General features: G+C 37.1%; 1 protein-coding gene across 2 annotated transcripts in view; it reads right to left on the bottom strand.

The window, feature by feature from the left end:
• The window catches only part of CALCRL (calcitonin receptor like receptor), a 69,660-nt gene that overhangs the window by 30,055 nt on the left and 12,712 nt on the right, over window positions 1-26,893 (bottom strand). For both annotated transcript variants that reach the window (XR_012044417.1, XM_072874981.1), the window contains exons 2-4: window positions 3,027-3,126; window positions 1,851-1,995; window positions 216-326 (exon numbers count right to left, since the gene is read on the bottom strand). Coding sequence is in view for 1 of the 2 variants with exons in the window: in XM_072874981.1 (XP_072731082.1) it covers window positions 216-326; window positions 1,851-1,995; window positions 3,027-3,077 (307 nt within the window). In the remaining variant the exon portion in view is untranslated. The remainder of the gene's footprint in view (window positions 1-215; window positions 327-1,850; window positions 1,996-3,026; window positions 3,127-26,893) is intronic.

The following is a 26,893-nucleotide window of genomic DNA, read 5'->3' as shown; positions in this document are numbered from 1 at the left end:
CCTAATCTACAGAATCCCTCAAGGACATATTTCAGAAAAGAAAATAAGTAACTTGGAAATTTTCTATGTGATAAAGGGAAAATGCAAATAATGGGTTTGGAGTTACTGAAATTCTGGAGCATTAGTGACTTGAGTGGGGCAAACAGGAGGCATCAAGCACCCAAAACCTCATTTAATTATGAAATATGTTGATGTAGAAGCTCATGCACAGTTACCTGATGGGTTGAAATCCTGAAAGTAGTCAGGACAACGCTGTACTGACACAGTTCCAGCAGCAACGTCACTCCAGCACAACCAGCCATCCCATGTCCTATTACAGTAAGGACCTGCAAACAAGTAGAGACCTGATAAGAAAATAACAACCCTTCTTTCATAATAGTCTTTCAAAAGTAAGACGTAAGACTGCATAATGTAAGTTTCTCACTTGCAGCAATGAGGAAAAAAAGAAAAGAGAAACAAAAGATTGAGCAGTAGTTAATTAAAACTCCACTTAATAGAAATAGTTCCTTATATGTACATTTCTTCAAACTCATTTTAAAATCCATCATCATTCACCTTGAAATGGTCTACATTGACAATTTACAAACCTCAGATCTAGAGCACAGTAGGCAAAAAAAACCTAAATCAATTCAGACCAAATAATGCACATTAACAAAGAGCCTTAAGCTTGCAAAGACCATTTTGCTGAATTTATTTACATTTTGGATGTGTACCAAGGCTATACATGTTTACTAGTTCATTGAAAACACAGTGGTATCCTAGAAGCCATCAGAAAGCCTGGCTGGGAGGCAGACACAGCTCCTCTGCCTCAGGCAGAGCTGAGCCTGCAGCGGTCATCGTGGACAGGCACTCCTCTAAGTGCTCCAGGGACAGGGAACCCACAGTGTCTCTCAAGAGCCTGTTTCAATGCCTCATTGCACTCACACAAATTTTAACATCTAAAATAAACCTCCCTTGAGAATGAGCTGCGGTTTTATAAACAAATCCTTTCCCAAAAGGCACGCAGAATGACTGACCCTCTCTACAAATTTGAAGATGTTTTTAGTATCTCCCTTCACCTTTCTTTTTAAGACTTAATAATGCCCCCCATCTCACAGGATGCATTTTTCAAACATCATGTAATTCCTCCTCTTCTCATCTGAAGATTTTCCAATTTGTCTAGATCCTTCTGAAGCTGTGATGCCCCAGGCTGGACATAAGCTTACACGGTCATACTTGTATCCATTTCTGACCTCCAGACATTCAGTTCCTCCAAAGAATCATTCCAAAAGAGAAAAAAAACCTCATTGTAAAAGAATACAATTACCTCTTCTTGCCTCAAAAGCCATTCAATATTTCCAGAAGTTATAAAGTCAGAAACAGTGAATACAGTGACAGGTAGAGTTACTGAGGTTAGCTCTGAATGAGTTATCAGAAAAAGCATTAATGACACTAACAGAACCCTCAGAGCAGGAAAATTATGTGTATCAAGATACTTCCAATTTTTAAAGGCAGATGTGACCAGGGAGACAGAGATATTATAAGAGCATGAAATGAAATAAAGTGGTAAGATTAATCAGTCATAATTTTTTAATCTGGATATCTATTTAAATTAACATTTTCTTATCTCATCAGAAATAAAAGCTTTGTGTTATATAAGAAGTGGTGCTATGAGTAGGTAACATAACATATTACGTTATCTTCATGGATCCCAAAGTGACATTTCTAAAAAATGGTACAAATACAGTTATAGCCTGAAAAATGATTGCTACCAAGACAAGAAATGAATATAACTAAAGGATCCTGAATTACTGTGATTATATCTATTGACCATTTGCGTTTGTAAAACCTTATAAGAAAATAATCTCTACCTTCTTTCCTATGAATAGGATCTTGCATAATTTTCTGGTAGCATTCATACTGTGCTGTCATAATTTTATTGCGTGTAACACTCAGTTGAGTGAAGTCTTCCGTCATATTCTGATGCCCTTCCGATGGTATAGCGGTGGCAAAAAACTAAGAGGAAAAAGACTTTTTTTTTAGCAAGTCACGTACAAACTCCAATATAAACTTCTTAAACTTCAATCTTTTTAAATATTATATTTTAAATATTATTTTACTGAAGGAAAATTATCTTCAAATCTTATTACTGACAATATGATTTTGTGTTTTTCTGGTTAATTTAGCAATTATTCTTACTACTGAATCTTGACAAATATCTCCTGAATGAGCACGGGGGAGTAACAATCTGCAAGATTTGTAAATAGTAATGGAAAAATGCATAGAAAGCACCGAGACAGTCGGAAGCATGTAAACAGCTTTTTCAAAATCCAGTAAAACATATATCGAAGTTACATTAGTCTAAAAGGCATTTGAATCAGGCCCAAAATGATCCTTTATGAAAACAGAATTTCCATATATTGTGTGCACTGAAGCTTTTGGCTTGTTTAGAGCTATTTAGTTTCTTTATAGTCTTGTGAACCATAAAGTCAACCCTCAGAATACAAAAAGGTATTTAAAAGACATGACATCCACTTTTATATTTATTAAAAATAATTACAAAATATTAAGAAAGTGGATCTTGATCAAAATCCGAACCTTTTAAGTGCATTTTTAAAACAAGTTAAATATTTTATGGGAAGCTACTAAACTTCATGGAAAAACAAAGCTGCAGATTGAAATACCGTACCACTGTCATACAAGGGGTGAAATTAAAAGTTCCAAGGATGTCCTCTGAATCTGAGTTAGAAGTCTCCTCCACTCTTCCTGGGGTCTGCATAGTACTGCTTATATGTCACTTGCCAACTGTTCCTGTAAAGTTCTCTGCTAGCAAAGGATATGCTGGGTTCCACAAAGGTAAATACTATTTCTGTTCCTTTACCACAGGAATTAAAAGGAGAACAGAAGGTAGATAAAGGTCCTGCTGTGCAGAAACTACATTTGAACACAAGATTAGTTGTTTCTGCATTTTCATATTAATAATTTCTATGGTATTCTGTACACAGTTGTTAAAACTGGAAGTGATTTAAAAAATTCATAAGACTCACCATAGTAACCGACAAGAACAGCAGCAAAAATGTGATCCAGTTTTTTGTCATTTTTATATCCGGTGCAGTGAATTTTATATTGTAGTTGAATGAACTCAAACTGCAATGGAAAAAAAAGTAGGGAGAAATTTAGTAAGTCATAAAAGCCAAAACTGATAAAAGACTTCATCTTTTCCTTCTGAATTAAAACAAAGCAAAGGAGGTCCTCTCAATTTGTATTCACATATGGTGACACCATGTGACATACATGGAGGTGTACAACATGATGCAAAAAAAATGCACTCAATTCACCAGCAGTGAATTCCAGCAGCAGGGTTTTTCCTGCACTGCTGCCTCCGTTGCCTCAGCTAACACCAATGCTCCAGAGGGTTTGTCTCAGTCAGGTAGCTGGTATCAACTCCTACAGATATGTAGCAATTAGCCCTGAGATATGAGTTGACTCCTTGACATCTCTGCCTTTGGGCAACCATAGCAAACTGCAGTTTAGTTTCCTCTATAGTAGACTTAGACTTTCACAAACACACACACACACACACAATTATTTCCTGTTCTCTTCATACCAGCTGATTTTTGATTTTGCCGTTACTGGAAGAACTGATCTAGTTAGTAGCTGCTTTGTCTTGAAGTTACAAGTTGGCAAGGATGACAATGGCAATGCAAGAATTAATTGTGAGCTGTAAAATAGTTTCTCTGTCAGCAGTAACTGTAAACTAGTTTCTTTATCTGCAGTAGCTGCAAACTAGTTACTGTATCTGTAGTTTGAAGAGAACAGAACTACCCAAAACAGCTATAATCGTCTTACAGTGCAGACTATTCGTGGAATTGATTCTTGAAGTGTAAAATGCACCTAAAATATACAAAATTATTTATTAAGCACCTAGACCATAAGCCTGCTGTGACAACTCCCTCAAAAGGAAGGGAAATGTGTAAGAGATTTCTCATGCAATATTTCATTGTGTCCTGAAGTATCCTGAGAAGATCACAAAGCTGAGCCTGGAATTTAAATGAGAGCTTCTCTTCTGCTTGCATGGTAGCAAAAGACCTCTCCACATTTAGATTAAGTTATTACAACGAAACCACCTTTCAAAATCTAAGTATCTCACTGTACTAGCATTAATGAAGCTATTATCAGCCAAAATAAAGGGGACCACATCTGAGTGAGCTTAGCTCCCTTGTACAGATTACTTCACTACAGATAATACAATGCTACTTAAGATATAAAACACATGTACCCCAAAGGTCCATCATATACCTAGCTCAAAGATGCCGCTGCTACCGAATCGAGAGGGCTGTTGGGCGCCGAGTACCTATACACAAACCTGCCTCCTGACCCAAGCCACATTCTCCCTTGGGTCACACTTGCTTTTGTCTTTGGAAGTTTTTCTTATCCAGCAGTCACGTCCTATGAGAGACTGGAGGGTGACAAACAACTGATAGTACCTTGGTCAGCAGAGATAATTTTACAAAAAGCCCATCCTTTTAAAAAAAACCAGCTTAGTCACAAAAAGAAAGCATTCTATACCTACTTCTTTTCTGCTTTTACACTGAGACTGGCTCCTCTTAACACAACTATAAACAGCATTTTGTAGGCAAGACTGACTATAGAATATGAGATCACTGCTATTTATTGTACAGGTTGATGCAAATACAAGAAATGTGTTGTAAAATCAGTGACTGTTGTGCCTGTTTAACCCAGACGAAAAACTGTATCAGTAATCTTCCCTCTATTTTTACCACTGGCATGCAATCCTCTAACACTGATTGCTGGAAATTGCACGGGTAATTCAGCGAGACACTGAAATTCAGATGTGCTGTTCTGATAGTGTTCTAAAACACTAACCAGGAAGACCAACTAGCATACATTAAATATATTCTCAGTTTGAAATAATACTTCTCTGGAAAATCCACGTGTGAAACAGCTAACTGTAAAAACCACTATCTGTTAACTAAAGAAAAATCTAAATATTTATGTGTAGTGACTAAAGATTGACTGAAAACCAAATACAAATGGAGGTATCTAAATTAGCAGAGAGGCAATATGATTTCAATTCTGCATGGTAATTGGAGGCAAGGGAGGTTAATTCAAACCCATCACAAGTTTCATTCATTTACGGTTGTGTCTGTACCTAGGAAGAGGAAAAAAAACACTGGCCTTCTAAGGAAATTGGAATTAACTACTTGGTTGTAAAGTAACAGAGTAATCTTCTCTCTCTAAAGTACACCAAAGCACATCTGCACAGGGTTAAAACGCATAAATGATGTGTACAGGACAAGAAAAGACACCAATCAAGTAGAACATAGCAGACAAAATTAGCGTATGTTTCATATGTATACAAGAGTTCAAAATAATTTTCTCTATAATAGTTCCAAAATTCCTTATCCTAAAACAAATGTTGGATGGCAAATTTAAAATGCATATTCAAATATTGCGATCACTTAGCCTTGCTTATTTTTATTTGTCTAAAAGATACAATATCACATATATCACAATATCACAAATATACAAAATTATTTATTAAGCACCTAGACCATCTATTAAGCATAACCCTGCTGTGACAACACCCTCAAAAGGAAGGGAAATGTGTAAGAGATTTCTCATGCAGAATTTTATTGTGTCCTGAAGTATCCTGAGAAGACCACAAAGCTGAGTCTGGAACTGAAATAAGAACTTCTCTTCTGCTTGCATGGCAGCAAAAGACCTTGGATTTCTGCTTGCATGGTAGCAAAAGACCATGGAATCAAGGCAGAATTTATCTGCTTTGATTCACAGTCCATGATTATTTCTGTTTCACAGTATCAAAAGTCACCCCTTAGCTCAGTTCCTTTAATGGTCTAAATCTTTTCATATCTAATGGTTTTGTAGGCATTTCCTATCAACTATTCCAGTGTCCACTGCTAAATTATTAATTCTTCCCAGGAGTTAAAAGATTAAGGCTATAATTTGCTCTATGCTTTCCACTCATTTCTCACAGTTGCTAATTGCAAAAAACTTTATATAGGGAGGAAAAAAAACCTTTTCTAAGTATCACTACTTTTGGACTTAATTACAAAATGCAGGATGAAGGTCATTCAGATGCCTACTTGGACTTCAAGAAAGCATTTCTTGCATCACTACATGAATTCATTCACTCAACATTTATTGCAGTTATTCTGGACAAGAACTTTCACAGGAAGATTAAAAACTTTCTTAAGAATGGACAGCAATGTAGTCCATTGATTGAGGTAGTATTGCTGAGAAAGTCAGGCTGCTTTTACTAATCATCTGTTCTGATGAGGTGCAAACCAAATATAATTCTCAAAGTTCTCTCCCTCTCAGGGCTGGGAGGTACTAGATGCACAAGGAAAAGCAATTGATAATAAGAGACCCATTCTTAGGTTGCTTTAAATAATAATGCTTCCCAAGTTGTTGTTCTGCTATTAAATATCTTTGACAATTCTGCTGAGGGGAAGGAGGACAACTGTATTAGATTGAGATTAATTTGAGTGTATTGAATGTTAGCTTGAGGGAAAAGATGGTGGAAGCTTAGACAGAATCCCCTGACTCCACTCTGTGACGGTGGGGATCTGAACAAAAGCCAGCAGGACCGTGACTGGCATGATAGGTATCAAATGAAACTGTAAGTCAGTGGACACAACACTACACCTACCAGCAGTCCTCTGGCTTAAGTACTTTCCCAGTAAAAGGAAGCGTAAGTGGGAAGACAATGGGGAATTGCAATAGCAAATCAGATCTTCAAAATCTCATTTTTATTTTTAGTGCATGTTGTACTGAAGACTGGGATAACTTAAAAAAAAAAAAACCACCCAAAAGAGAACTGCCTGTTTTTTCTCTTTATTACATTCTCTGTTACCCAAATTAATGATACTCCAAAGGCCTATATTGTGTTTGTCACTGATAGCAGTGACAGCTACTGAAGAAGGAGGAATTCAAAGGGAACTGCAAGCTGAACTTAGCCAAAATAGTCACTGGTATAGCTTTAACAGATGTTCACATTTCTCTTCCTCCTGCTTTCCCTACAGAGCCATCCTGCCTCATCAGCTGTTTCTACTTTTAACCTTTTCCCATCCTCCCAAGAATAAAAGTCATCCTTGCTGAGCTCCAGACACTTCCCATTTCAATGATACAGCAAAAGGGTTAAAAAAAAGTTGTCAGCAAGAAAAAACATTTTTTGAACTTCAATCACCTGACCACATTCAGACCAAAGGAAAAAAACACAGGCAGCTTCTACCTTAAGCAGTTGCCCTTAAGTCTGACTTCAAGTGAGAATGCAACTCTGTAGGAGTGGGATAGGAGGGAGAGTCTACTTACGTCATTGCATGTACATTCATACACATGTACAAACATTTTTGACTAATTGGTGATCTTTGATTTGCCCAGGAAAAGAAAACAAAAACAAAAAAACCCCAAACCAAAATCCAAAACATTTTCAGTATAAATTACGTATCTTGCTGTGTGCTATAATCTTGCAACACTAAAGTTGAACGTGTGCAAATATGAATGGATAGCCTTCCTCTCTGACTGAAAATGGGGGTCAGAATGGCTATTTTCATGACCACCCTCCCACCCCCCTGCTATTGTTCTAGCACTCTCTGATTGTGTTTTCTTGCAATATATCTCAGAAATAGCTATACATGCTATTTTATTATTTCTGGTTCTTTTTAGAGGGAGGCATACAACTCAAAGTATTTAAAACTCCAGGCAATGTTTGGCTGTTTCAGCCCAAGATACAGACAAAACCAACAAGTTGGAGAATGCCCAACCCTTTTCAAGTGTCCGTAATTTGAATTGCTGTAGTACACTGTTAGAAAAAAACAGTAGTCTCAAATGGAATTACAGATAGAGCCTTCACTTACGTCTCCACTCACATAAACTTTCTGGGAAATAATCTGCCTGCAGAGGGGCAGATTCTCTTCTAACTAAAAGGGATTTGCAAGTGGGCAGTACCAGCCAAGCATTAACACACACCAGATTCATTTAATCCTGAAAGTGGACTACAAAATCTCCACACTTATCTTAGAGAGCAATGCAGGGCAATTTGGAAATCTTCTTAATCAGGTAAAATGCCCTCTTTTCTGAGAGAACCTCTTCTGCCAGGATTTGGACCAAACCGCTCTGATGGTATCACGTAATAGCTCACAGCTGTATGTGTGGGATTACTCCATCCTCCTAACACGGACTTAAGGCAGCTCAAAAATAATAGTTACGGAACAAAATCTAATGAACTCTGGGTAGCACAGTTTCACAACACTAGAATTCCCTACTCACCACCACTCTGAATTAAGACCCAGGTATCAGCAGTTACAGACTCCTAAAACAGGTGAGACAGGAGATCAAGAGAGTTTGATCCTCCCCGAGACAATTTTTACAGTACAGAAGCATAAGCTCTTCACAGCTTCCAACAGATGTCATTGCACTATTCTCTTCATTCAGTGACAGGGCTTGGTTTTTTTCAAATGTATTCTCCTTCACTTGAAGGAACTGGTATATTACCTAAATATGTCAGATCTGTATGTCGCTGGATTTTACAATAAACAAAATTTAACTTACTATACTGGTTTAAAACAATGGTACAACTCAATTGCAATGCTAATGGAACTGCTATAAGAAGGCATTCCTACCCTCACTGCAGTTATTCTTTCAAATCCCCAGTGTGATCTCCTCTCTTCAAATCAGACGGGGCACATGTCAGGAAAAACAGAACAACACAAAATAAAAAAAATGCTCCTAATACTATTTTGAACTCATTAGGAGTACTATGATAGATCATTGTGTGTACCACCAACTGTGGTAGCAAGCAGCATCATAAAGACAGAGCACGGCAAAAAGCTCGTCTGAGAAATGCAGTGGCTTACAAAGGGATAAACTGAGATCCCTTCTTGCACTGCAGAACAAAGAGGCCTATAGGGTGCAGGAAGACCTCCACAAGTGAATCAGTAATTAGATTTGCAGTATTCATATAACCACCATGAAAAGTACTATAGGAAATAAACCCCAAGTTTATAAACAAGCCAAGTTTCTTTAGACATCTCATTCTCTGAACCCCCAGCATTGCTTACATGCATGGAGACATTATAAAAAAAAGTCACACTGAAACATTCCTCCTACCTTTCTTTCCAGCAGTTTTTCCTAGAGAGCAGTTGTGGCACAAGACATTTACTCTATTCTTGAGGATTAAAATAACTAAAGAAGAAACAGAGTGGCATATCTCAATTTTACTGTTCTATTATTTTATAACAACTTCATCACGCATTAGGTGGTAGTTCAGCTCGGTATGAGAAAGTACTCACCGAAAGTACTCAAAGTCACCCCTTTGAGCCACATGCTATGCATGTCTCAAGGTCTCAGGGTTATTGCAAGTAGAAAATTAGGTCTAGTTCACAAAGATGTTTCACATCTTTTATTCTCTCTATTAGCATGCAGATTTTTTTTGTTTTTGCATCACACTAGTTGCTTGCCAGAGGCCTTGCAGAGGTTGCAGAACCATCTGTAGATAAGATTACACAGATTAAATTACTCATGTACTTTTTCCCATTAATAGCTTTTGGCTACTGTTCAGCTAAGTTTTGTCTCCTGCACCCAACAGAAATTACTAGCAGTAATTGACAACATTCTTGGCTAGTTCTAATAATACATAACGTCATAAGAAGCTATCATAGAGTGATGGTGGAGCTAGTTTTTCCTGGGGAGGAAGGAACACTCGCTATTTTGTAACACTTTCCTTCTTCTGTTCAGTTCACAGGTTTGGATGACATTGTAAATTATCCTGAGAAGAAACATGGGCTATGAAGGTCCACTTAAAAACCAAACCAACCAAACAAACAAAAACCAGAAAAAAACTACCACAACAAAACCCTCCGAATGAGGGTTTGGAGGAGGAAACATCCACAAGGTTCTTCCCCTGGAATGTTCTGCAATTTCTGCTCTTGGGCAATGTAACTCCTCTCCACATAGCAGACTGCAGAGGTAAGATGTTTTTGGGTCTTTGTCCATCACACTAATTTTAGTTCTTTAAAACAGGATTTCCACTGATAAAGAAAGGTAAGAGTATTTCCTCCTTGCTTTTACATAGACAGGTCTTCTCTAGGCCTCTGTGCTTTCAATGCTTTTCCTATAAATTATGAAGGCTCTACCCCTCCTTCTCAAATATGATGAACTTTCTATTGACTTAAGAACATATGAAGCCAGCAGGAGCAAATGCTGCAACTGCATGTGGAAGATAGGCAAGGACTCAATTATGGTTATAGTTACAATTCCGCAGCATATCTAATTGTGCCAAATAAATGTATCATATGAATGTTAAAAATACCAAAGCAAAGTAAAATTATTTAGGATAAGTAAGAGACACAATACTCCACACTTCCAAAATAATTTCACAGTGTTTTCTTTGTTACAGTATTTTCTGCCTAAAGTACTGATTATTTTATCTTCTAAACAGAAACCTCTATCAGAGTCTGGTAGTACAATACAGTATAACTTTCTCATTTCTAACCTGAAATGAGAGAGCAAGAGCTAGCACCTAACATAAAACAACCTTTACTGCAGAAATCAGTTCTCCAGTAACACACTTCTTTACATATTTTGTCAAAATACAAAAAACTCTGGATAATATTTCCCCCATTACTTACATTTAAAAAATCATAGTATTTTTCACACTGTCTTATACAGTGATACTAACACCTAAAGTGCTTCCCTCTTGAGGAACTAGTTGTTAAATGAAGGCAACTGAGATTCTGGCAAAGCAAATCTTTACCCACAGACTGACATGGCTTATTCTCAGAGATGCAACTGTGATTTCCAGTAGTTTACAGTTATTAATGCCTCCAAATTTTTTGGTGAGTACTATTTGACTACCATTCTGTAAGCACGTGTTATGCTTACTTTACAAGCTTAACCCTTGCCACCCCACAGCTCTAACCCAAACTGTACCTTGATGTCTAAAATCCATCGACATAGCTACGTATGTTATTAAGCATAACTCACCAAGTTCAGTTCAACGTTCTGTAAGCCATAGCATTTAAATTCTGTAGCATTCATTCAAGCACAAAGAAACTTAGAAGGAAAGCTGCTCTGATGAACAGTTATCTGTAAAAATGCTAGAGTGGCCACTATCAAACACCCTAGAAAAGATTATTAACGGAAGTGAAGGTGACAGCAGAATAATGAATTATTAAATTCCAATAGCTGATTAAGACGATTTAGTGCTGGCACTTCTCTTTTTTCTACCATATTAATTTCCTGCTATAGTAATTTAAAAATGTAGTTAAAAACATATTCAGTAAACTTTCCTGAAATTTCTCTTCCTCCAAAGCAAATGCTATGCTGTGGCAAGGATGTTCCAATTACCATGTTATTTTAAATACAAGGGGATTGCTCATGACATTCTCTCTTTTCCATGGATTTCATGCTATGAAAAAGTTGGAGAGCTCCCACATTCTTATTAGGTATATTTTAATGCCTCATTACCCTTTGCCAATCTGTGTTCTTCATGTGTTCAACAAAACCCCCTCCCCGTAACTGAAACTGGAGCAAGATATCCACAGAGATGCACAGAAAAACTTCATGGGCCAAACCCCAAAATTCATATGGATGTGTTACTGATGTGACCTCAAACCCAATTACACAGGATAGCAAAGCATCGCAAGTATGCCACTGGAGCTATTGAATCTTCCTGCCTGAGCCCAAATTCTATTGCTTCATTCCACATACATATCAAAAACAGTGAATGTCTCAAAGATTTTAGGAGAGGCCTTCAGGAAACACTGAAGGGTGTGGGGGCAGCCCTTAACTGAGAGCAGACATTGACTTCTTTGCTATGACTCTAAGGCAGAGAACAGAGGACCCTAACCACATGCCCCGATTTAGAGAAAACAAAATTGTTTTCCATCTTGCTTTCCTCAGCATGCACTTGCTGATACTAATAACAAAAATGTAACCTGCAAAAAGAAAAAAAGTTATCTAGATACAATTATATATGGACAACGCTGTTAGTCATATGATTTAGTTTCAGGCAGTCCTGCGAGGAGCAGGCAGTTGGACTCCATGATCCGTATGGGTCCCTTCCAACTTGAGATATTCTATGATTCTATGATATATGTGAAAAATACGGTATATTCCTCCAAAAGAAGATTCCTCCACCTCCAAGCAAAATTATTACTGTTCTGAATTAAAACAATGGCAGTATGAATTTATGAATTCATCAAATAGACCTTAACACTTGTACAAAACCCCTTGGTCAGATGTCTGAAGTTGTTTTTTTCCCAGACATTGCTGCTTAAAGGCTGCAGAGAGTGAACTGCAGCTCTGTGCATCCCTTTCAGTCAGTGTTTTTATTTGAATGACTCTGTTTGATGCTGTTTACTAAGTAATGACCCAAAAGAGATCCAAAGGTTTCTTTGTGAAAATGTTTACAGCATGAAGTCATTTTCTCAGCTGGCTGAGTTTTAGAAGTTTTTTGTTATTTTTTCATTGGCACATGCTAATTTTACAAGAACAGTATTTCCACAGTTCAAAAGACTTTTCTCAAGGTCAGAACACAGCAATAGAAATGGGAGAATGGGTTAACTAAAACGCACCAGGACTTTTGTTTTTTTCAGAGCTTACCACTCAAGCTTTTTCTCACTGGCCCCAACCCTGTTCAGCAGTTAAGCATATTCTATGAAACTCACAGGTTTTACAGCAGTTTCTTCTAGCTTCACATGTAGAAATGCGAGTATTTACACACAAAGATACACAAACGTGCTCTCATTCAGTTACAAATACATTTTTATAAAGTTTTAAAACATGTTTTTTTATGAAATTATTAATTTTTAAGTAGACCATGCCAAACCAGCAACTCAGAGCAGGATGAGGAGGGAGCAGGTGGCCAGGAAAGGGAACTGCTTATGCCAGCATAAACACCGTGCTGCTGCAGCCACTACCTCAGAACTGGTGTCCTAACTTTGGGTTCACCATTGGTCAATGACTTGAACAGAACTGATGAACCAAATATAGATAAACTCCCCATGGAAATGTCAGAAGCACTGTGGTCTTCTGATTTTGTGTTGGATTTCTTTCTTTTATTTATTTTTTTTTAAAAAACATTATACAAAGAACTAAAATATCCCCAAAGCAGTTTTCTTTTCACCGACAATAATTTTGGTCTGGCTGGGAATGAAATTTCAGATGGGAAGTTCATGCCAAATATCAACATTTTCTCTCGTGGGATATTTCTGATGCATTTAATATTCCAAAAAAGTTCAGGTAAATTTAAGCAGCTTTAGAAAAATTCATCTTGGTACACTTATTCAAAACAAAATGAACCACCAGCTACTTCAAAGCCTTTCCCAGGTCAACCTAAGTCACCACAGTTCAGAACATTTCCTCTTAAATTTAAAATTTCACATGCCAGAAGTCAAAAGTGCAAGATCTGGAATATTTCACCCTTTGAATATTAGACAATATATGTTATACTGTGCTAAATTATCAAAACTACTAATCTGCCCTGTAGCAAAAGCCAAGAACAAGCAGCAGCCAAAACCAACCTTTTGAATTCTAGTGGTCTGAAGCTTGTCTCCTTTGCTTTTAATTAGCTACAGATATTTCCCATCTTTCCTGTTTTTTCATCTGTTATATTCCTAAAATGGCATTTTAGCAGCAAATGTTTTAAATTGGGCTCACACAGAGTATGCTAGCCATAAAGGAATCTGTGAGACTCAAGAAGGTTAAAAACCAGAAGTCAAGTTAATCTCAACAGTATGGAAAGAAATTACCTTCTATATATTTTTTAAAGTCTATAGCTGCATACCAGTATATGCACATCTTCTTGAGACCCACACGGACACAGGTCTTGACTTCCAAGACTTCCAAGGGCCTATACTCAGTACAGTGAAGAAGAGCAAAGCCTTGTGAATGACTTCCAATGACAGAAAAAAAATGGATGCACATACTCAAAGGACAGATTAAGAACACAACAATGTCAGAGCTTTTGTCTTTACGTTTATTACCAGAGCTTTTCTTTTTATACATAACACTCCTTCTCCCACAGACTAGCTGCAGAAAGCATCTTAAGGTAGCCATAAAGTAGGCAGAGTGATAAAAGGTTTTTCTATCCTCTACCTACACCTCCTTCAAGTGAAGACATGTAACAAGATATTGCTACAGCCAATGAAATTTTACATTAACATCATTTTCTGTCAATCTGAGTTAACATTACTGTTGACAAATTGAGGAAAATAACATCCATCAATGTTTCAAAGTCTTCTAAAGGGGAATTCCCTTCAGCTTCATCCACACCCTACCACACCCACAGGAATACTGACTTAAGCACAACGCTGACACAGACTGAAGCATCCAGGAGTGAAGAAACACTTGTTTTGCTAGAGTTGCTGTCAGTTTGAAAATTAATTACAGGATCACAGCAATTAACTAACCATCTTAACAAAATGAGAAGCGAGATCCTTTGAACAGGAAGCAAACTGCTACCAAGTGACTACACTAACCTCTCTTACGGTATTTGCCCTATGCATTCCTCATTCTGATTTGAAAGGGTACATGGCGAATACAAAACAACTGGCACCAGTATAAATACGAGAGTCTCAAACTTTTCTTGTGTTACATACAGTCCCCCAAAAGGCACTGATGACTGTTTGGACAGCTAAAGCCATATTCAACCAACTAGAACACATTTATGTGGTGCTCTTTATCAATTATGTTTGACAATGTGCACTTACTTTTAAAAGAATAATTTCTCTTTTACACAACGACAGTCTTTTAGTCTGAATATGAAGAGTATCTAAGTAGAAATCTTTAGCACTAACTGAAATAATACGTTTGTATATCTTTTCTGAAACACCACTTAGGTAAAATTTCTTCCACCTGAAATTGTATACATCAGTCCTTACCTGAAAGTAAGAAACTAACCCTTTTGTAATTTTCAAATTTGTCCATCAATTGTCTCCTGCAAAGTCTTAATTCTTTTTTTGAAATACTAGAGATTAACAACTGCTGAAAACTGGATGGGCCCAGGTCTAACTGACCTTATATTTCAGTTGACATCCTATTACATTTTCATGCTGTTAATAGAAAAGTGATTCTGTGCCATTGAAAAATTCTGCCTGCAGAGCTTATGCTGCTGGGAAAGATGTTAAAAGTTTGAAATAGCAAAAGCAGTTGGCGGGTCATCTAACAATTTAGCTGGCATGCAATCTGTAAGCCACACACATATTTGATGGTCAAGCACTGCACTATTTCACATCCTCTGAACGAGAACTGCAAGGATGACCATTACTAGGATTTCAATATTATTGCATAATTGCATTGCATATTACAGTCTTTTTACAATGCATTCCATCTGTTTCACATAGCTGTATAGTAACATTGCAGCAGAATGAAATGTATCACTGCACATTATCACATAAAATCCTCTGCTCTTCGTGAAGCAGAGATTTTATAGACAGTGCCAGCTGCAATCTGTAGGAAGCAGTGTGAATGTTTCCATGAATTCAGTTAAAGATCATATGCTCAGGGTGTGGCCGTGGGAAAGACTAGTGTATCTTACACACAGTCCCTAAAGTCCAATTAGTGTTCCTTTAATTACAAACAGACTTTTCCATATCCTTTTGCAGTATTCCACCCTGACTTACCTGAATGCAAACCAAAATAAAATATTAACTATGAACATTAAAAATATTACATAAATTGGACACAAAAATCACTGCCTTGATAAACTCAAGTCTCAGTTGGACAAGGTACTTCATGAAGATGAAATATTACAACCCAAATGTAATAAAACATTACAAGCACTATAGCTACAGCAGAGGAATGAGAATCAAGCACAGCTATTCTGGTCATAAATTATGTATAAATGTTATTTATATGTCATTTACACATTTAAGCACATTATCTCCCTTCCAAATGTAAAAATAATAATAATATAAAGGCAGGAACGTGTAATGGAAAAATCTCAGTTAAAGCTTGTCAAAATTGCAAGCAACTGAAAACTTCCACTGCAGGCATGGAAAATATTAGGTGGCTTTACTATAGGTGTCCATATTTTCTGCACGCTCACATCCTGCATTTATTTTCCTGGAGAAAAAAAACCCACAGAATTCTCATACTGATTTCACACTGCATTAAAAAATCCCTGGCAGAAACAAAATGCATGGAACTTGATGGGAAGCTTTGGTAAGAATAATGCCTACCAAAATTAAGTTAAAACATATTCAGTTGAGTTTGTAATTCTACAGACCAGTTCCTGCCATCAGTCTGTCAGTGTCTCAGATGCAACTGCAATACACGTATTCACTAGCTTTGCTACCTGACTTTAATAGCAAAGCTTGGACATCAAACTTTCAGGCATTACTTACCTTAGACTGAGGTACCAAAAGTCACTATGAAAAAATAACCTTCACATGCATTTTTTGATTCTTTCCTGCACCTTTTAACTTAATAAGACACCTTAAAAGGCTCATCCATTTCATGCACACGCATTTTATTCAGAGAGTCTGGACTTGCCCCCCTCAACTGTTACCCTCTCAAAGCTGTATTTGTATATCCTGTTCCACAGAGCATGCAAAACTTCAAATTCATCTTGCTGAGAAATTTTGTTCACAGCTGCTTGCTTGGCAGGGATTTAGTTGGGGGGGGGGGGGGGAGGAGGAGGGGAGAGACAATTTTCCGAGCTATGGGGAAAAACAGTACAAAACTTTCATCATCAATGGCTTTGACATTGCTGGAGCCAACGGAAACAACATCACCCAACTGATTCCATGCGAGGGAACCATTCAGAAATAAACAAACAAAAAAATCTCCTGCATTTATTTCTATCGAGGTAGCTTATGCCAAACTTCCTTTGGTGAAATCCAGATTTCTCCTGTATTGGCTTCCTCCTGCTGTTGATGGAGCAGGATATTTGCTGAAACACAGCAGGTAACGAATGTGATACTCTGAATTAATCAGCATATATGGTGGAGAGAGAACTCTGTTCTCTTCTGAAGCTGTAAGAACAGCTATCTTTTTTTTTTTTCCCCCAAAGGAACTATCAAGTGCTTTATTGGTAAGATACATAACTGGGCCAAGAGCAGACATAAAATTTATGTGCTAATTCTTAACTGGATGCAAGTCTTCCTGGCAAATGAATTCCATAACAGGTACATGTCTTACTGACCCTGTAGGTAATTTTATAGAAATAAAAATGCTTGGCTATTGCTACAGGTCTACACCACACAAAGAATAGGTGACATTTCATGAGCTAACTTCTCATTGCCCTAACATCTCCAGGTTTCTCGAAAGAAATAAAAATTTGCAGGAATAAAACCTGGTTGGTTTCCTCCCCACCCAGTTCTCAGGAGAGTATTAGAAAACAACTACGATACTTCCCGTTCTCAGGAGAGTGTTAGAAAACAACTACTGCACTAGCATCTTTTATAACTGCTCAATGATGTGGGTAGCGTACAAAAATCACAAAATCATCTTTATTCTTCACTTTCTTTTGCAACATCCCAAATCTTTACTGACTGTGCACTGCTAAACAGTTGTTGCACATAATTCCAAAACTAGTGGCATTTTAACAATGGCATTAATTATTCTGGATATCCTATAAACATTTCATAGACTAGGAAGCAAAGTACTTTTTCTTTGTCTAAGCAAAGCATAAAATGGATTAGAAACAGACCCTGGTCAAGAGGGGGACTGACAACTTTAGCTATATTTGGTTTGTCCTATCCTAAAAGACATCATCTCCCAGATATGAATTCAGTAAGATGTTGAGATATCAGTAAGCATCATTTGCAACCACTAGACTAAGTAAATTCATTTCCATGTCGTTGCTATCAGACAACTTCTAACTTTGAAGTCATTATCGATCCTCAGGCTGTCTCATTACACCACTTTACAAGGCTATGGAGAAGAGAAATAAACCTTTGACAAGTGTTTTTAAGGAACAGAGAACTTTAAATCTGAAGTGGCCACCACCCAGAGATCTGAACTCTGAACCCCACTTGGCTGATCATCTCTGAGGGTCAGACATTACAAGGAGGATGACCCTAAAACATCTGTTGAAAATCAGACTACCAAACTGATGGGAAATTCAGACTAATCCAAATGTGGGAGCCAAATCAGTTACTGAAACTATATAGTGCTACCAAGTGTAGAACGATTACACTATGAAGAAAATAGGTTCAGTTCTAAAATCAAGAAACAAATCAAAAAACCCCTTCAATGTATTTTTTCCTTTAAGGTCACAGAGAAGGACCAAGAAAGAACATAAAGGGAAGATGACAGTAAAATAATTAAAAATACTGATCCTGAATCAAAGAGTTGAGAGTCAGTTGCTACCTTCAGTAAGGGTTTTGTGAAAGAATTCTTAAGCAATGTCTGGCTCTGAAAGACATACCTATTGTGAGAGGTATTTTAACCAGCTTAATGTCTGACAGAGAGTCCTGAGAATCTAAATGCCTTTCAACTGCTAATACAGATATAATTTTCATTCCTGTAGGAGAAAATACCAGTGAGAATCGTAGTGTTTAGAATCAGTCTACTTTGATTTACAGTTTTTGAGAAGCCTACAAAAACCTGCAAATAAATTTTGAAGGATATAAGGAATAAAACCCCTGATATGTCTGAGAAAAAAAAAAAGACAGACAGAATTTAAATGATTTGCCCATCCTCATAACGCATGTTGTGTCACATCTGAGGTTTAAATATCCACTCAGCAATTAGCAAGGAATTTACCATCCGTTTCTGTAGGGAACGTCATCAAAGGGACTGCAAAAAGAGAGTAAAAGTCCTTGGTCTAAGTAAGAGAAAACCCAGACAAATGAAAAGTCAGGAAAATATAACCCAATATTTCTGCTAATAAATTATCAGTCATTTATTTTCTACACCAGTCTTTCACCTGTAACTGTACTTACCTGTTTGTGAGATGGTCTCAGGCTATGGTTTGGACATTAATGTCTATGGTATCGCTCGGGACACTTCAGATGCTGAGTTCAAAGGAACATCTCCCACCAGAAATTCCCAGTGTTAATAGTTACTTGAGTGAGACAATCTACCTTAATATGCTCTTGGCACCTAAGAAACACGAAGTAGGGTCTTGCCGTACAGTGAAGTGAACGTATAATCATTACCTAAAGTGACCTCCTGTGCCCAGCTCTATCCCTTTCTAATCTCTTGCTACCCATTCCAAGCACGCACCCAAAAGGTTGAATTGCATCTAGTAGCACTATGGATGTCAGTTTTTTCAGCCATCTTAATAATGACTTACATGATGTGCCCCAATAACCAAACAAATATACCTTCACAATGTGTACTACTTGCAATTTTCCACTGATAACTCAAGACTACCTACTTTGTAGTAAAGCGTAATGAAACACTAGTGCTATGTTCTGCTAAATAACAGTCACCTGCCAATATACAGGCATTAATAAAGGTGACTTAAATACCTGATTTTAACAATCTGGCAATCGATCACATTGATTTTCGTGATTCCTTCATTAGAAATCTATTCCTAGACACATAATCACAGAGGAATCACAGCTGTTAATCAAGCCATCATGACTGAGGAGAATCCTGAATGCACCTCTACAGCACCCCAGACAAAATAAAAGCACCTGAAATACATTAAATTTTAAATACTTCTTGATTTTTAAAGTGATCACCTGGTGACAGCAGCCAAAATCATTGTCTCATTATTATTATAAATTATACAATTATAGTGCCAGAATGAACTATGGTGAATAACTAGTCTGACCTGTTAAACATGTGCCAGAGGACAAGAATGTTAAGAAAGGACAGGAACCATAAGAAAATTATTATTACTTGAAAAAGAGCGTATTTGTAGATTAAAAATGTGAAAAAAATTACAATGTAAAATAGAATACAACTTACATTAAAATAATATGCGTAATATATGTAAGAGCTAGATATCCATGTTACACCACAGGAGATTCAAAAGCTAGTATCTGATAATTATCATTACTGAATATCAATTTTAAAAAGCTGCAGACATAAGATTCAAGTCTTTATTTAGACTGAAGCACTCTCTCCGACTAACAGTGATTTTGAACAACTCTACAGTCCTTTTAGTTGGGGCAATTTATTCGTAGTGGTCGCAATACACCAAGGATTCTCAAATCTCTGCACTCGAAAGAAAACAATAGAACTGAAAGGGTGTTAACTTCAGAAGAAAATTATAGCTTTTTAAGTACCAGCATCATTAACAATTTTACTGTCCAAAAAATACCCTGGGGACATTCACAGCACGCTGGTGCAGTGGAAATGGATCTGCCTAGCTAATCATGATCATCCTTTCATTTTTAATTGATCTTTTACAATAGCAAAAGGTGAACACCACATATGAATATTGCAGAAAGTGCAAAAACATTAGAAAGAAAACCACTGTCTCTCACTTTGATTTTTCTACAAACTGCTGGTGCATAATCGGTCCCCAGTATTAACTCCATTTATATCATGGTTGCAATCTGCAAACAGACAGATGTAACTACATATATCCTGCATCTTGCCAATGCTGCTACTCACATATATAGGGAACAAGAGAGAGATCAAGACCAAAGGCTTAGTCCTCTTGCCCACACATAGGCTCCTAGTGCCCTTTGAGATGCCCTGAGGGTATAAGAGACATTTGCCAAAGCTGGCCCCAGTGTCTCTGGGCCATCCTCTATGGAGGCAGCCAGGCCCGGTCGGCTTCCCAGGCAGCAGCAGATGCCTGTGTACTGGGTAACCACATTCTACCCCAAACATGTAACACTACAAATCCTTCCCCTATTAACAGCTTCCCTACAAACAGCTTAGCTGAAGGAACAGGAAGAAAGAAAGAAAGAAAGAAAGAAAAAAAAAACACCACACAGACAAAAAAAGAAAACTTGATGAAGAATTAAAAAACCACACAGCATGTTTATGTTTTGGGTTTCCCAGCAGTTTCACTAAAGTCACTAAGTCATGACTTGCCCAGAGCAGAATCGAACACCACAAAACCAAAGGTCACACTTAAAGACTGTACCACCTCCAAAGACTGCAAAGAAAGGGCAAATTGGTAAGTAAAATTTTCAGAGAAACCCCAACAAAAGCCAGAAGAGCACTATGAAAATTTTGGGGGAGATCCCAACAAAGAGCTGAAACATCGTCGCGGCATGGTTGTCAGAAGACAGCTGGAAGAATATTGCAAACGCAACTTGTGCAGTTTTCCAGCAACTGTAATCTATTACAGTCACGAGGGCAGATGAGTACTGTAGGCTGCGTTTAATTTGTCCTGTTTACACAGGCTTTTTTTTAAAACAATGTATACCAGAAACATGGACAAATGCAGAAATATGGAGTCATTTTTGCAGGAAACAGCTCCTCCCAGAGTTTAAGTGACCAAAAGATTCAAATGATCTTGAAGAACAGAGAGGAGATGGAGGAAACGGTGGTATCCTTTCACAAAAAAGGTTATTTTTACTTAGGTATCATTATCTGTTGAGCTTAGACGTTTGCTTCTGTGATTGTAGTTGATGCTGCTGGGCTTTGCCAAACAGTCCTAAAAATGGCAGCTCTGAAGGTATAATCTTATAAAAGCAGTGCACCACTGCCCTTCTCTACTTCCCAAAAGAGATCAAAATACAAAAGAAATATATACATTCAAGGAGAAGTGCCATACTTTGCTAAAATAAGACCAGGCTGTAAATCTAGATAGTCCCTTGAACAATTTATAAGTTCTCTCATATAAAGTATTTTCACCACATAAGTAAGAGCTGGAAGGACCAAACAGATCTAGCATAAAAAAAAAAAAAGTTTTAAAAATGCATCCGCATTGCTGTGTTAGGTCTAAGTTTTGCTCAAGGTCTCTTCCATGGACCTTTGGTGACTGTTCAGCTGGAAATTAAGGGCCCAAGAGACTTTTTTGAAAGCAGTAAGGGATATCCTGAGTCCCAGCCAGCAGCCTAACAATACAGCTTCCAACAGCCAAAACTGTGTGAATTGTGTTGCGAACATCACTCATTACCGCACTGTGTGCTTATGGAGCCTTCATATAAATGTATTTTAACTATTATAAGTGTTTTATTTATGAAAGATGCTACACTTTAAGTAATAGGTTCCTACTCTATAAAAAAAACAAACTGATTTTGAATTACTTTTTATTTCTCAATATATTCAGGTAGTCAGCTTTGAAAGCTACACTGTGTAATTCTAATGTATGTATTGGGAACAAAAAATTAGGCTGTGAAAAGTCTATTCCATGCTCCACTTTCACATCATTTGCATTTCACATCTGACCAGTATAATATGGAATTTTCTTTATGATAACCTGTTCTAGGCCTCAAGGCAAAAAAAAAAAAATAATCCAAAATGAAACAAAAATTAAAAAACCCACCTGGTTTATATTAAATTCTCATTGAAAACCTAGGTATCTCCACTCTTTTCCACCATAAAATAGCTCAAGTGCATTTCTCAAAGCAACATCCTTTCCCTTCTACAAGACTGTGACATAGGTGGAGCTGATCACTGTGGGATTGGATTAGCTTCTTGGCAAAAGTTGTTATGACGTACTTGCTGCTACATCCTAAGGTTTGTTAGCATTCCTCGTCCTAGCTGAATCTACCACATCCCATAGGGATAACTAAGGAATTATTGCAGAAAGCTATTAACTGAGCTATGGATTTCAGAATTTTGTTCTTCAGAGCTGTGCTTTTGCGGCATTAGCTGCATTTACGTCCAAGGGATGCAATGCTTCAATAATTTTCAGTGTTATTTGCACATTATTTCTTGTTTCTACTAAAAACCGTGGAAGTCAGAAAGCAGAACTGCTTAAGTTATAAAAATCTACAATTTCTAAGGGCAAGTCTTAACACTCTTAACACAGTTTCTCCCCCATGCAAGTGTTAAAGACCTATGAGCTGTTTAGAACTGTGAAAATCTGTCTGTAAGTCCTGTCATTTTTTGGTACATCCGACAGTTAATTTGGATTGGGGTCTTTTGATTTAACTGCAGACACAGACTTGTTGAGACAACTACAAATGCGAGTCTTCACACATTTATCATTCTCCCTGTGCTACTTCTCTCCTCACAGCTTGACTAGACATTGGGAATCAACTGCTCAATGTCATTTCTTCAGTGTTACTCCCCTTAAGTGCTTCTGTAGTTTGCCAGCTCTCTCAGCCCAGAAGAAGCCTGGGTGTGATCATGACTCTTCCCTGAAAAGCTTCTTCATTACAGGAACTGTGATTACATTTCTTTTACTCTTCTCCATGCTCCATTGGCCCTCACGCCATCATGAGAGAAAACAGTCATTGAAATGTATCTACCATGTTGAGGGCATCAGAAATTGTTAAAATGCAGAGTGCTTCATGCTCACGTTATTAATCCAATTCTCTTCTCATGTTGATGTAGGAAGGAGCAAGATTAGAGTAGCTGGTGAGTACTGATCCTGTCCTCAATAATGCTAGATGCTCAAATGGTCTTTGTACATACGTTTCATTACCATTCTTGGAGAACTGATGTTGTAGTCTTAACAAGCATACTGCCTAGCTGGCAAAAATGAATTTTGTCAAAAATGACAAATACCATTTATGAGCAAGTAAACTTCAGAAATGTAAAAAAGAAAGTTAGGGAGCTGTCGTTGATCAAGGCTTTAAACAAAACACAAGCGTGCCTTCCTTTCTGTGCTAATTCTAGGAGGAGAAGGAAGTCAACACAATTAATGGCTGATAATTATAAAAATGCTGTGTTACTTTATATAGCCCAGCATATAGCTTGCATAAATACTAAAGATCTTTCATTCAACTGCTTTCAGTCATTGGCTTTTTTAAAAGTCTGCATAATATTATACTTTGTTGGCTAAATTTGTAGTGAGATAAAGATATGTGAATTTCAGAGTAGTAGGTAAGTTCCCAAGCTCATCAAGGAGAAATTATTTTTTCTTTATGCAAAGCATAGCAAAAATAAATTCAGTTTCTTAACATGATGCATACATTTTTTTCATTTCAGGAAGCACCACGCATAGGGTACAGACAGAAGTCAAAAGAAGGATAATAAAGCTCACTAGCCTAGATCTGATTCAAGATGGGAAATCCTCCATTTTGAGTGTAAAGGTTCCAGTTCAATTATACCTGTGAAACAGCAGTAAGTATTCTAAAATAAATGAAAACCATGAGTTGCATTACAAAAATATAATGTCCCTGTGATATTCTGATCCCTGAAAACAACATGTCACTGCTAACAAATCAAAAACATCTGTTTCCACAACTTTAATTGGTCTTATGAGCAATTTCATGTGGAGCCAAACTTTTAAAAACTTAAGAAAAAAATATCATCAGGATTGGAAAGAAGGTGATGGTGGGAAAAAGAGAGCTCAGTCCCAGTATGCGTAAGCAAACTTGCACATTTTCTTTAGTTTACTGGAGACTTGGCATGTTTGTCAGATTTACAACATTTCTCAAGCTACAGCTACAGTTGCAAGGTACAAATATGTATAGGATATGGTATGAATATATGGTATGATTATATATAGGCCATCAGCACCTTGAAACTGCTTAAGCCAGAAAATTTCTGGTCCTTGTGTTATAAAAGTTACCCAATAGCCACTTAAAATTTGTAAAAACTAAGCTACTTACTCAGTTAGGTGCAATAGCCAGGTGCCAATTCACAAATCAAGAGCAAAGGAAAACAAAATCAAGTTCATCAGCAAATATAAGCACATACCTAAACCATCTCAGACTTGAGAACAGACTATTAGTAGCAAGCCCTCTCTGACCTGACTTATTTTGGAGGCACATGGTTTCCATTATGCTGTTTTTACTGCAGCAGATCTGCACATTAAGTGGACAGAAAAATTCTGTGCAAATTTGTACTAGTCGGTGTGGGAGGGTGCTGAGGCTGAAGCCTAGGGATCGGGAATTGATGAACAAACTCAGTTCATCAATTAAGTAGCAGCATAGTTGGATAAGCCATGTAGCCTTCTGTATACTTAATGTTCTTCCAAGCACAAGCAAGTTCCTCCATGTTATTAAATTATTGTGCCTGTGTGCACTCTGCTATCTCATAAGTACAATTTTGAAACTAAACTCATTAATGTTTGCTGAATCGAGGGTAATACAAAGATGTTAGCACAGGTCTGCTCAGTGCAAAAAACACTAACAGTCTACTAAGAGCTGGATTTTCCCCTCCTTATTCACAGTGAGTATATTTTCATAAGTCTCTCACTTCATAGAGGAATCTTATCAACATTATTTCTATATGCAAATATTTCCACAGAGCAGCTGCAACAGTACATAGGTGCTAGAGAAGTACATTTTTCCCAGGAAAATACATGTAACTAAATAATGATAAATTCTAAAAGAGCACCCTAATACATTCTGTAGTCACAAGTTGTGCTGACCCATGTTTTCTCCCTCACATTCATTACACAGATAAAGAGTTTTTCCTCCTAAAAGGCAAATTAATTTAAGTTTATGTGATCATCAAACTGTATTTTAGGGGAATATGGATGCTAATGTCATAAATAAAATTTAAACCACACATATCTTACTAGTTTATCTATTATAGAATCAAAGAACCATAAACAGGAGTCACCACTGCATAATATATATTCGTCCATATAGGTAATGTATGTCAAATGTGTTTTTCTTTGAATGATTATGTTTACTGATTTATATCAGTGAAAGATGAAAAAACATTTCCAGTGAGCTCAATCCTACTTCCCTGAGAAAAAAAACAAAAACAAGAAACAGCACCAGCTGCTTGGCAGGACTCTGCTAGAATGATAACATGGTCTCTGAGCGCTCTTGTTCAAGCAATGGAATTAATTACTGATGAATACTAACACAGCAATAGCACTGACAACTGCATCACCTATACAGTCTAGCAAACAAGCTGTTTGCTCATGGTGGCCACTGCTTTAATACAGAGCTTTTGCAGAATTATTTTTGCATGTATTGTACTTCTAGAGTACTATTTGAACAAGGTAGTCGACTGTGCCTAAAACTATGAAACATTTACATCTAGCAAAGGTTTGTTAGTAAGGAGAATTTGATATAGCAATAGCATGCATAGTCATTATTAAATCTACCTGAAACTAAGCGCAGAAAAAACATTTTCTTAAATAATATCCACCCACTAACTTGGGTTAATCTTCAGTAGCGATACAGTCATAATTAGAAAATGAATATGAACAGGTTCTACAGTTCATTCGGCAAAATTCTCATCACCCTCCACTTTAACAGACTGTTGTTCATAAAAAAATGACACTTATTTCTAAGAGAATGGAGAATGATCAATCTGAATAAAAAAACATTAACAAGGGAAAGGGACAAAGAAAGTTCTTACACAGCTGAGAAGACAAGAGTGAAAGAATAGAAAAGAGCTAAAATTATGCAAAAATCTTTGTATAAAAAGTGACAAAGGAAGAACTGCAACCAAAAAAAAACCCCCAACCCCAAAACAAAACAAAAAACCCCACACCAAAAAACTCAACCACAAGCTCTGCTGCAATTGTGTGATTGTATAAGTATCTACACTTTTTTGGATAATGTTCCAGATTTGTTGGTCTGGAAATTTGGACAGGAATCTCATGAGAACAGGCTTTCTGATGATATTTTAGATACTCCCAGGTTATAAGCCTGCCAGAAATAATGCAAGAGCAGCCTTTTCCATAGTATTTTGGTACTCTGATTCCAACTCCAGCAAAAGAGTAGGAAGTCCAGAGGCATGTGGACTTCAAAGAGAGAGTGACCAGTAATAAAACTCTCTTTCCCCATTCCTCACCAATGTGCAATATGGTACAGCCTGAATTTTGGGGAAGACACAAGAGGACTCTGATTTCATTTGAATCAGTTCACCCTTTTCTAGTTTTGAAAAAAGTATTATTTGGTGTTATCTAAAACAAACACCTGACAGG

Source organism: Ciconia boyciana, chromosome 10, assembly GCF_034638445.1.
Source record: "Ciconia boyciana chromosome 10, ASM3463844v1, whole genome shotgun sequence".
Classification (NCBI taxonomy): Eukaryota; Metazoa; Chordata; class Aves; order Ciconiiformes; family Ciconiidae; genus Ciconia; species Ciconia boyciana.
This window is presented reverse-complemented; position numbering and strand designations above follow the sequence as displayed.